Below are 12,581 nucleotides of genomic sequence, written 5' to 3'. Positions count from 1 at the left end.
CATAATATCAACTAATAGTAAGGTCCTGTTTGTTTTGGATTTGAGAGTCGATTATGAGTCCAAAACTTTCTCAAATCCAAAACAAACAGGGCTTAAGCAAGCACAACTCATGTTATACCTTGCTTGCCTTGTCTTCATCAGATGTCTTTGACGAAAACAAGCCTTAGAAGGGTTCTATCCCTTGGATTAGGCTAAGATTGTGTAAACACCTTCTTTAAGTAGAAGTAAAACTATACATATGTCACACTAATAATTAATATTGTTGTGGCCCCATTTTATATAAGGTCTTAGATTGTATTAATTATAACATAGCCTTTGTCCATCGCGACCTATCTCTACTTAGCCACGTGTCACTTCCTTTGTCTTACTCATTGTCCTTATCTTGTCCATGTTTCCGGTGCATCAGATTTTATACCTATCCAGGAGGAATGGAACGTGGAATACTCTTAGATAAGTGTTGTCCATCACCAGCCACTCTCACACTATTTTCTTTGTTCAACTCATTGCTATTGTGTTGCCTATGTTTCCAATGCATTGGGTTTTTATACATCTCTGTTTGGAAAGAGGAAAGCCCGGTGGCTTCCTACTACCAAAGTTAAGTGGGAGTGTGCTCCTGCTATATATCTTGCATCTTTTATTGGTGCCACGATCACTGCCACGCTAGTGTCCGTGGCTGTTGCGGCCACCACAACAAATTCTATTAAAGACTGAAGAACGTTTCCAATGTACCTACATGCAATATGCACTTACATACAATATTCACTTTGAGCAGCATTATTGTCCACCTGTATGTGATTTGCATAATGTTCTCTTAGATGGTATTCGCTTATGTCTTATATCATTGGATTTTTGTATTTACTAATTAAAAATAAGCGAGTATAAATTATACACGTGAGAACATTGTTGGTTCCTAGTTCAAGTAATAAGGCACGAGAGATTATAAATTTATTGAGCATTAATTATTAGATCCCCTACTATATTAGAAATAAGAGAGTAGAAATTACCAGTTCGGGCAATAAGATATGAGAGATTATAAATTTATGGAGCATTGATTATTAGAACCCACATGAGAGTGAGAAAATAGGTTTAAGTTTATGGGATCAAGAACAAAGTACCTGAGAAGAATAAAGTTATTGTCAATGGCTAAGAGCAATCGATTTTACTGGACGCAACAATGAGGTGGGCGTCGGGATATGAAACTATTTCGATCTAAAGAAGCATTTGATTGTGAGGCAGACATGATATCTTAGGTCCTGTTCGTTCCAGATTGTCCTAACCGATTGTGAACCCCAAACCGATTATTGAACTCTTTATCTTCAATCGATTCTTACAATCCAAAACAAATGTGGCCTACTAATTTGAGTCCAATCAGTTTCGGACTTACAATCGGGTCTAAAAATCCAAAACAAAGGCCTTGGGTGGTGAAGATCACCCATTGGAGGGATTCCCACTTCTCTCCAACACTAATCACATAGAACGTGTGTCTTCTCTCCAACACTAATCACATAGAACGTATGTATAAACGGCTCCAACTTCGAACTTCAACCACTTCAAATTGAACACGAATTCAGCTTTGCTCAACTTCTCATTCCTTCGCACCGTTTCTCTACATCTCATAACCCCATTTCAGTCCATATTTTATTAGTTTTAGATGGCGAGTACGAGTTCTTCCTCATTCACCTTCTCCAAATTCGATTTTCCCGTTTCCAATTCTCGGGTCAAGAAGGGAATTGCAACGCCTATCCAATTCAACCCAATCCATGCACCCAAAATCGTTTCATCTAAAATTTGGCCCCTTTCTCTGTTTAATTCAAGTGGGCATCATTCATTTTCTTGTTTTGCTGCTTCGTTGATGGACCCAGGTCAAGAAAAGAGCCATTCCAATCCAATATCGAGGGCGGAGATTCCAGAACTCGAAGTTAAAATTGGGTAACCTTTCTTTCTGTTTTTGTTTATGTTATCGTGTACAATTCTTTAGATTATACGGTTGTTTTTTTTAATTGCTGTCTTTGGCTTTTTTGAGAAGATTATGCTTTCTGTTAAATGAGGTTCTTAACTAAACAATCGAACATGTCTCAATCTAGCAAGTTTTTTAATTTGCAATTTTAATTGATTTTTCCCTATTGTTGGTGTGACCTTGTTGAAAGTCGAAACCTGCTGCATAGTTGGTCATTTTCTTTCATTTTTTTTAAAAATATTTTTGTTTGGCTATATCTATATACAATCAAATGGGTTACTGGCGCGCATTGAATTATTATACACCACAAGGCCATAGATGACAAATTTCAAGTCTGCATTGTGTTGTTTATAATCTGTCCTGTCATTTTATGTAACTTCGGGGATAATACAATGACTATAGAGGAGTTTTTGTATGGTGCTCGACGTGAAGTCCAGAGTAGGCAGTACGGCATGAGTGCCGCCCTTGATATTTGATCCAACAGCAACATCTTAAAAAGGGTGCTGCTGTTGGATTAAATATCAAGGGTGGTGCCACCTGCACTAGACTTCATGCTCGGGCACCATATAATTTCTTACCATGAGATAAAGTTGTCAGTCTTGTAATGCCACTATCTACAATGTGCGCACACAATGAAAATCGTAAACAGTAAACACACCACAAGCCACAAGATAATAGTGTTATAATGCTTTGGCTAGATTGCCTACATCCATGGGAGAGAAACTATCTTCCACTACGAGCAACAAGAACAGAAGGTTATAAGAGATGACCACCATTCCCTTAACTCAATCTACATACGCTCAGTGCTCACAACACCAAAAGAATGAAAGATCAAACCTGAGAGCACCCACTGTGCAAGAGAAACCCACCTTCACTTTTCACACGTACCAGCTCTCTACATCTCCTACCTCCTTGCATAAGGTATAACATTGTCTTATATAACTTAGGTTAAAAACTAAGTCTCTCTCTCTCTCTCTCTCTCTCTCTCTCTGCTTCATATACAACCATTTGGCCAATTTCGATGTGTGAATCTTCTCTAATATCTACCATAATATCAGCACAGATTCTTCTAGCATATAAACACAAAACTATCTGCAAGACATAATTGAATATTGCCGTCAGCTCTCGCTTCAATGTCTCCCCACTCGACTTGTTCCATCTTTTCGGACTTGCTTGCCTTTTTTGTCAATGACTTAGCAAGACTCTGTTAAACTAGGATGCCCTTGCCTTTCAGCAATTTCTCCTACAATTCATTTGCAGGCTAAATCAATCATCCCTTGTTTTTTTTCCTGTGGTGGGATTGGTAAAGTTGTGTAAATTTTTTATCTTAGAAAGCTGAAATATTGCTATGTTATGCTTCTGTTGCCAAATCTTCCTACAAGTTATGATATCCAAACCCTATGGTGGGTCATCTACCTCTGCCTGCAATCATGTCAATGCAATACTGGACACCATACACATACAAAGCATTACACCTAGGAAATTGTATGCTTATGAATTTCATGTATTTTATATTATATAACATGAGAGATGTGAATATTATAATTATAATTTTTTAGTATTATTACTCCACACTATAAATGTAACTTGTGTCCAACACATTGATACGTTTCAAACACATAAAAACCATCATTCTTCATCTTGGTGTTGAATTCTCAATTGTGTCTGCAGTTCTGCACATGCTGCGGTAATTCTTTAATGTCTTTGGAATATCCTCTTGAACCGTTTATATATGTTTTCATTTTTATTATTTTTTGTTCATAAATGAATTTGCTGTTCATATTTGGCCTTTATGCGTGCAGAAAATAATTAACGGTGAGGATGGACATTTTTTATGCATGATCTGACTTTTCTTATGCATGAGGCTTATATTCAAATGCTTTCTCAGATTCCCGATAGATTATCACTTTACAGAGTTTCAAGCAAAAAGGATTCTTTGAGCTTCCGCTGCAAATTGTTATCCATAAATGATTAATTTTGTGTCAATATTATCAGAGGTGTCATATAAACACTGGGTTTTATTATTCACACTGGGTTTGGAGATTAAAGTAAACAAACTTCGAGATAAAAAATACCTTTTTCTAAAAAGATTCTCACTCCAGAGGCCTTGTGAAACATATATTCTAACAGTAATGAGCTTGATAATTTGGAGCTGTTCGTCACAGAAATACTATTACTTTTATTGAAAGGTCTCAATTTACTTCCTATTAATTGATTTTGTGGAGCTTGGTATTGATCATGCAATCATTCACTTTATTACCGCCTTACCAGGTCATTTTAGGAATATTTTTATTACAGGGAAAAATATTTTTTTCCCCTGTTAAGATTTGACAGGGGTCTATTCTTGCAGCATGTGGAACTGGCGAGGTTATCGCATTCGCTATCAGTTTGCTGGAGACAGTGGCCCTGCATTAGTTTTAGTTCATGGTTTTGGGGCAAACAGGTGGACATCATGTACATTTAGCTTCCCATTACCAAACAACTTATTTTCATTGGTATTAAATGCACATATTGCTTGACAAACATGTTCCTTTTTGTAAAGTGTTTTCCATTGCATACATCCATGATTTTTTTTTTTTTTTTCTCTTATATGTTAGCAATGAGAGATTTCTTGTGCTCCATTTTAAGATATAGTATTGTGCATTGTGGCAGGCGATCCTTTTTTATGTGGACAATTTGTTTTGATTTATTTTATATTAGATAAAGACAGAGATATGACAATTCATAAATAGAGAGCCGAGTTGCTAAGATCCACACATTTTTTGATGTAGTGGTACTGGGATGATAATTTGTAGTGCGTTGGGAACCATGAAATATTTGATTTCGGACATGATCAAGTTTATTCAATTAAGTTTTCACTTCTGTAAGTAAATTATATACTTGAATGACCAACCAAGTTGAAATGAATCTTGAAGAGGTAAAGTTGATTGGCATGGTAAATTCGCAGGGTACAAAGAAGAGGTAAAAACGTAATTTATTTAATTTTTTTCTTATTTTCTAAGATCTATATAATTTGCACGAGAGGACTTAATATCTTTAAACAGGGATAGCAAGGGAATCTGAGAACAACTTTCACAAACCTATACATGCAACATGTTTCCAAGCATTGGAAGGTGTGCAAAACTTGCAAACACTTGTAGTTTGAAAATCTTAGCACCCCACTCATGATCATGCACAATTACAGACGTACGCATGCCTCCCTATAGGCCAACAAAGTTAGCCAACTGCCCTAATATTACTTAAAAGTTTGGCACATTAATGAATGAGCTAGGAAAATAAAAAATAGAGGCTATGGGATGGTTTAAGTTTTGCATTTTTCTGTGAGTAGCAAATGGGAGATCTTGAAAGTGTTTTAGGTGTCCATCAATACGGATGCTAATAAGGTGGAGGCACATATGCCTCTGTCGGGTCCTTGGCTTTTCGTAAGTGAGATGAAGGTAGATTCTTGGTGGGGGGGAACTTGTTAGGGACATTTAATTGGGATTCTCATTGTTCCACAGGGCACGAGAGAGTTATGACTAGTTTAGATGAAATAATTGTTATTAGAGTTGATTTGAATGTTTCTTTTTTTCCATTATTGTTAAAGTGGCAAATGGCATAGTCTATGAATCAGGGATTCCTTTGGTAAAATGATCTAGAAAACATTTGATCGAAGCCATGTTTGTCACATAAAAAAATGAGCCAAACAAATATCATGGAAGATGAGGTATCAATGGTGTAGAAATATGTTTCCACCTGGAACCCATCATGAGGTACGCGAAGCCAAAAAATTCTCTTGTATTTGTCAGTAACAATTAGGAAAAATAATATAAATAGAAGGTGTAGAAATATGTGGAACTAAGATCATGGAAGATGAGCTATCAACGGTGGAGGTGAGCTTATGGCATACTTAGATACAGTGGAGTCATAATGTTTAGGCTTTAGAGTTATTTATTATCTGCAGTTGTTCAACTTCAAATCATTCTATACTGAATCATAATAATACAGGGTAGACTTGCTCTGTAAACAAAATAGATTTATCTATTTTTATGTGTTAGTTTTTTAATCACTATTAGTGCTTCTTTCCACTCTCCTTGGAATTAATTATGATTCATTTTGTCTTATTTTTAACAGCGATCATTGGAGGAAAAACCTTCCTTTTCTGGCAAAATCACATAAGGTTTATTCAATTGATCTTATTGGTTATGGTTATTCTGATAAACCAAATCCAAGTGACTTTGCGCTCAAACCTTTTTATACATTTGAGACGTGGGCTACTCAGTTGAATGAGTTTTGTGTTGATGTGGTTAAAGATGAAGCGTTCTTTATATGCAACTCTATTGGAGGTAACCATTTTTTCTATGTTTTCTTTTATACAAATTATTTAGTTAGTATCTGGTTTTGATGCTTTACTGTTTGACATCCTTGTTACATGACAATAGTAGAGCCGCACATTTCATATCGGCATCTTCAAGCAACTCTCCTTTTATTTTTTTGCACAGTTGATGATTCTGTTCAATCGGGAAATCACAATCTCTCTTACACCCTGGTCTAATATTTTTATTCGAATGAGCATGGTGATTTGATATATTCCTCATCTAATTCTTATCCCATCCCTGCCATTCTGTACCCCGTAATTTTTACAACTTTAAATCATTTAGAATGCTTTGCTATTTGGATTTCGATAAAAAAATTTGTGATTTTTGTGTAGGACTTGTTGGCCTTCAAGCAGCCACTATGGATCCTCAGATATGTAAGGGTATTGTCCTTTTGAATATATCTTTACGCATGCTTCATATTAAGAAGCAACCCTGGTATGGAAGACCTTTTATTAGATCATTTCAGAGTCTGTTAAGGTAAATTGCCACTTGATGCTTTGATGCTTTTTCTTTTCGAAAATTCTGAGCTATGTACAATCTTGTTGTACCTGGCCACGTGTGGACTTACACTAGTTAGGCACTACTATGACAGGAATACTGCAGTGGGAAAACTCTTTTACGATGCTGTTGCTACACCAAAATCTGTGAGAAGTATCCTTTCCCAGGTATCCTTCTATTAAAAGTTTTGTATATATTAATTCTCGTTTCATAGTTTTGAATTTCACTGTTACATAAAATGCTTGGAATTATTTGACTTCAATGGCATTGAGCTTAGAGTTTTGAGTTTTCTCATTTTTGTAGTCTAGACAAATGAAGAAAGTGAGCTAGATGCACAGAACTCCCAATTTAGTATCAATATTAGGGGATATACTGTTCCACTAGATTGAGTTTTTATTCTTTATTTCATCAAGCATAAAATCAGCTAATATTAAGTGCTTATAGTGGCACTTTTAGCTAGCATACCAAGATGTGTGAAGACTGTTAATTTCAAGGGAACTAGAAATCATATTTTTAGCAGGAAAAGGATTAAACTTTAATATTTATTTAACCAAAACAAGGAATGAAGGTTACTGAAATCCATAAGTACAAAATGCTACCAAAAGATAGAAGGAAGAAAAGTAGAATAGAGTGTGATCCGAAGAAATACGATAATGAACATGCAATGAGATGTTTTAATTGATACGCATGCGGTAACTATAAAAATCATGAACATGCAAAACTTGCATAAATTAAAACTATATGAAACTACCCAGAGATGAAGGGAGAAGGGAAAACTCCCTTGAGGGCTTACAATAAATAATAGGGAAGCGATATATGTGCCCCTTTTGATTACTTGGGACACCCAGCAGCAGTGTACGTGGCAATCAGCCCCATTGAATACTTCTGGCGTGAAGTGCATCAGCCCTTCTGCAGTCATTGATACACTGCTGCTGGGTGTCCCAAGTAATCATAAGAGGCGGATATATCACTTCCCTAAATAATAAAGTCTATTTAAGACTGAATGCATCATGAAATTCAAAACCAAAGCCCGTGAGAGACTGGTTTTGCTCTATCATTTTTAAGTCTGTAACTAAACTGGCTGCTGCATGCACAGAAGGTCCCACTGTGCTTTTGAATGCATTTAATTAAAGAAGAGTGTGAAGAGGAGGGCATTAAACTGATGAACTTGGACACAAACTTGTGTGGCAGTGTCAAAACACGAATACAAGGTCTCTGACAATGTGAAGCAATGAAGCTCAAATCGTGATATGCTGGTATTGATAACTGATGTATTATAATACTGTTATATCATGTGTACATGGGATGTAGAAAATAGCTTGACTCACAATGCGTAGTGTAATGTTTCTAGAATAAACAGAGTAGTCTCCCTTCCACCGTCTCACTAGCAGCCCTTGAATAAAAAGAGTCACATTTAGACAGGAAAATTGGCTCACATCTAACTTTTTTCGACTCCAGTTGTTATAACTGGTTCTGATCAATGTTTTTCAGTGCTACTATGACACTTCCAAGGTGACAGACGAGCTAGTTCAGAAGATTTTGCTCCCAGGACTTGAGCCTGGAGCTGCTGACGTGTTTCTCGAATTCATTTGTTATTCAGAAGGTCCTCTGCCCGAGGAACTGCTCACCCAAGTGAAGGTGAGACACCTCTCTACTGCGATCAAGAGTTCCACTATACATGCAGTTTTCCATATTACTCACATTTTCTTTTCTTCTTTCCTTCCTTTCTTTGCAGTGTCCAGTACTGGTGGCATGGGGAGATAAGGATCCATGGGAGCCCATCGAGCTTGGAAAAGCATATGGAGATTTTGATACAGTAGAAGACTTTGTTGTCTTTCCCAACGTTGGCCATTGCCCTCAGGTTCTCTTTCAACTTTCTCAAGACGGTTTTCTGATACTGGTTTCTTTTGGTGCATAGTTTCTAACTTCTTTTGTTTTCGTTCATGAAGGATGAGGCACCAGATCTTGTGAACCCACTTGTCGAATCATTTGTGGCACGCCATAGCGCAGTGGATGCTCGCACTAACCCAAGAACTATCTGATAATAAGATCATGAATTCTCTACATCACTTCAAAGATACTAGCATCTTTTCACTTTGGATAACAGTACCATTTCCAATTTAGACATCTTCTCCAACTATAACAGAAGGGGTATTTAGAAAACTTCGATATGCTTATTGGGTTATTTAGATTACAGTCAAGAATGAAGATTTTTGATCGATTGTTTTGATTCTGGAAAAGCCTAGAATGTTGGTACTACAAAGATATAATTCAAGTCATTTGATTCTTCTTGCTAATACAAAGTGCATGTTGCCAACTGCACCAACGTTGTTGTTTCACCCTCTAGCAGAGTTATTTCTGTTATTATGGGCTGATGACTGATTTTTCATGTGGGCTTTGCTCTACACTTAAGGTACTTTAGGGAGAAAAACAAAGGGAATTGCTATTGACACCCATGAATTCAGGTACGAAATGTTCTCTGTCTTATTTGATTTGCTTGCTTTATACACGTAGGACAAATATGAACATTCGATCTGCTTATAACATCTTAATATGAGATAATATAAGCCAGCTGATGGGGGTTTATCAACATATGAGCAACAATGAGAGGAACAGTCGATCTGCTTTTCTCTGAGAGAAGCACTTTTAATCCAACGGCTTATATTCGAATCCGTGAAAAGAGAAAAGAGCGATTGCATTTATTCCATGTAGCTAAAAATATTCAGAAAATAAAATTTACTTGTAATTGGTTTTCTCATAAAAAAATACATTTATATATAAAATCGTTAAAGGAGGGAAACTAATCAAAATTTCTAAACAAATAAAATAATGCTTATAAACTAATGAATTAATCCAAACTGCATACGAACATTTAGCGTCTAGAGAGAGAGAGAGACTGCTATTAAACGGTTAAAGGAAGGAAACCAGTTAGGGGAGGGAAACTGGCAGACTTTAACGCTTTTAGTTAAAGACGCGCTGAAGGGGGCGGATTTATCCTGCAAGGGGGGCAAATTTATCACCGCCCTAAAATTAAAGGAATAAAATAATGCTTTTACTGAGATGAGCACCCTTGTTAGACCTGGCAAGAATTGACTCGGACTTGCGGGTCGACCCGGCCCGCCCGTAATTTCCAGGTCCGGGTCAACATTTTGTGACCCGTTTCTAAGTTGACCCGTGGGTCAACCCGGCCTGTCAAAACTGGGTGGGTCCGGGTGGACCCCCGGGTGCCTGTAGAAGTGAAACAAAGTAATTTTTCCATAATTGTCATATAAGGGTACTCTTTTTGGGTACTTTTTTCCGTAATTTTTCTACTTTATAACACTTTTTCTGTAATTTTCCTCCAAAACTTTAGTACCTTATGATTTTGCTAGTTTCTTTTGGTACTTATTATTGCCAGCCACCTTTCCAGAAATAGTATTTCCATGCAGTTTTCACCACGTTTAATAAGACAAATCTCTCAACACATACAATTGCAAAGGATGGGCGAGAAGTAGCCTTTGGAGAAGGTGGCTAGCAAATACCTATAAAAGCAAAAAAAAACCAGAAAAAACAAAAATTTACTAAAAACACGGGTGAGTTGACCCGGCCCGTACGGGCCAGGTGCGGTCCATGATTCGTGACCCGTAAATTTTCCCGGGTCATTTTGACCCGGCCCGTACGGGCGGGTCAAATCCGGCCCGGCCCACCCGTTTGCCAAGTCTAACCCTTGTAGAGTTTAGTGGAGACTGTGGGCACACTCATGGGTGTAAAATGGTACATGAGTTTGGGTAGAGATGGTGGCCTATCAAAACATGAGGTGTAAAATGGTGGGCTCTACTGATGCTATGCATGATGTAAAAAAATCCAGAGTCAGAAAATATTCAAGTAAAATTTTGTTACGAAAAAGTTGTTTGAGAAAAAATTGTTGGAAAGAAATGGAATGAAAATGGAAAGAAACATGTTTAGTATATATTATATGAGTGTTTATATAGTGCCGAGTGTGAAGTGCCATGTACTTTTGACGTATTGCCTGTACCGGACTTTGCTCGCGTACCATACAATTTCTCTATATTGTAGACTAGTATTTTGGTTCATGCTATGCATGGGTGTAAAATGGCGGGCCACCATTCAAAACATGAGTTGTGGAATGGTGGACCCTATGCCATAAAAATGAAGTGCAAAACTGTGGTCCTACACTATCGATAATTTCGGTGCGGTGATTCTGCGTCCTAACTCAGTTTTCATTTACTCCTAATTTGGGTCCCACCGTCTCCACCCACACCCATACATAGGGTAGGGGCCAAATTAGTGAGATAAATTTGCAAAATCAAATTTTTAGGGACAATTTAGGGAGAGGGGGCAGTGGGAAAAACCGATTTCGTGCAAAGGCGTAGGGGTGAACCGAATTAGCAGGAGCCAAAATCAAAATTTGGGGGCGATTTTATAGATGCCAAATTAATAGGATAAATTTGCAAGGTGGATGTAGTAGTGGGATGTAAATCGGCAAGACAAATTTTATGGAAGGGAGATTTTGTTGGGAGTGATTTTGAAAAGGGGAGCGATTTTCTAGGGGCCATATATAAATCCTCACACTAGCTTAAAATACAGTGGGGGCCCATATTGTTTGGTTGATCCAAAGCATTCATTTGATTGGCCCTCACATAGATAGGGTGTGCCCAAAAAATCAGCTTCATAGGATATTCATTTAATAGAGTGTTATATATGTTTCTAAACCAGGATTTTGCGGCGAAAAATCCGTTTAATGAGTTCATCGAAGATACACTTTAACACCCTCTCTTAGCTAGTCTTTCTTCTTCCCTTGAACCTTCTTCTCTGGGCGACCCTTTCTTCTTCCTTCCCTATCCAAGGATCTCCAAGGTCGGTCGGTCGGTCTCTCTCTCTCTCTATTTATTTCGAGAAGTACCAATAGCATGGAGAGTTTCAGTTTTCTCTTTCTCTCAATTACAGTAATATTTAATCTCTTAGCTATGTACAAGGCAGAGGAGGTATTGTGTTGAGCCACAATGTTAGAAAGACAGATTCAAACCAAAAAAGAAATTGGTTCCTCGTCTAGTTTTAATCATTTGATTTCAGATATAGACAAAAGGAGAAGAAAGAACGCTCATCGTACTTATAGCTCATCGTACTTAAAAAAATGTTATATGATTTACGAGAAATTATATGATGCCCGACCGTCAAAATGTAAAGGGCGGAAGGAGACAAAAACTGCTGCCTTGGTTTTTGAACCAAGGAAAAGTAAAAAACGGTGTTTTCCCTTGGATTAAAAATCAAAGGAGAGAGATTTTGTCTCTCTCCGCCCTTTATTTTGAAGATCGGGCATCATATAATTTCTCATGATTTACATCTGAAAAGTAACAAAGTAATAAAAATTGGGTGAGATCCCTCTCAGTGCAATAATTAGTGTTCTTAGCCATAATAAACAAGGTCTTGGGGAGCCTTTGATATCCTCCAGATAGCAAGTTCTTGAAGTTCTTTAAAAAAAAAGGTTATTGTTCTCGGACAGCAAGTTCTCAGTCGATGTTCTTACCCGGGATAAAAAAGGGTATTGTTGAATAGCCTCTTGGCTTTGGGGATTGAGTTCTTTAGTAGCATTTGTGGTTCTTCAAATAAAGTCGTCTTCTTTCTCTCTGAACCAGAGCTCAAAGGAAGAAGAAAAGAGATCCGTTGAAGGTTGTCAAATAGGAGTAAAGCAAGGATCTCTCCAAAAACTAACATGGGACTCACAAACTCAAAAAGTTGCAATAGAAGATGGACAGATCTTCCAACCG

General features: G+C 37.3%; 1 protein-coding gene across 1 annotated transcript; it reads left to right on the top strand.

The window, feature by feature from the left end:
- The first annotated feature begins 1,383 nt into the window (after nt 1–1,383).
- LOC143848246 (alpha/beta-Hydrolases superfamily protein) lies at nt 1,384–9,135 on the top strand. Its single transcript, XM_077357147.1, has 8 exons — nt 1,384–1,929; nt 4,308–4,400; nt 6,071–6,282; nt 6,648–6,792; nt 6,908–6,980; nt 8,305–8,451; nt 8,549–8,674; nt 8,763–9,135. Exons 1-8 carry the CDS (start codon nt 1,652–1,654, stop codon nt 8,853–8,855), a joined length of 1,167 nt encoding a protein of 388 aa, XP_077213262.1. The 5' UTR covers nt 1,384–1,651; the 3' UTR covers nt 8,856–9,135.
- The last annotated feature ends 3,446 nt before the right edge of the window (nt 9,136–12,581 follow it).

This window comes from Tasmannia lanceolata, unplaced genomic scaffold (assembly GCF_043159265.1).
Source record: "Tasmannia lanceolata isolate RefF3 unplaced genomic scaffold, GAP_Taslan_0.1 ptg000003l, whole genome shotgun sequence".
Taxonomy (NCBI): Eukaryota; Viridiplantae; Streptophyta; class Magnoliopsida; order Canellales; family Winteraceae; genus Tasmannia; species Tasmannia lanceolata.
This window is presented reverse-complemented; position numbering and strand designations above follow the sequence as displayed.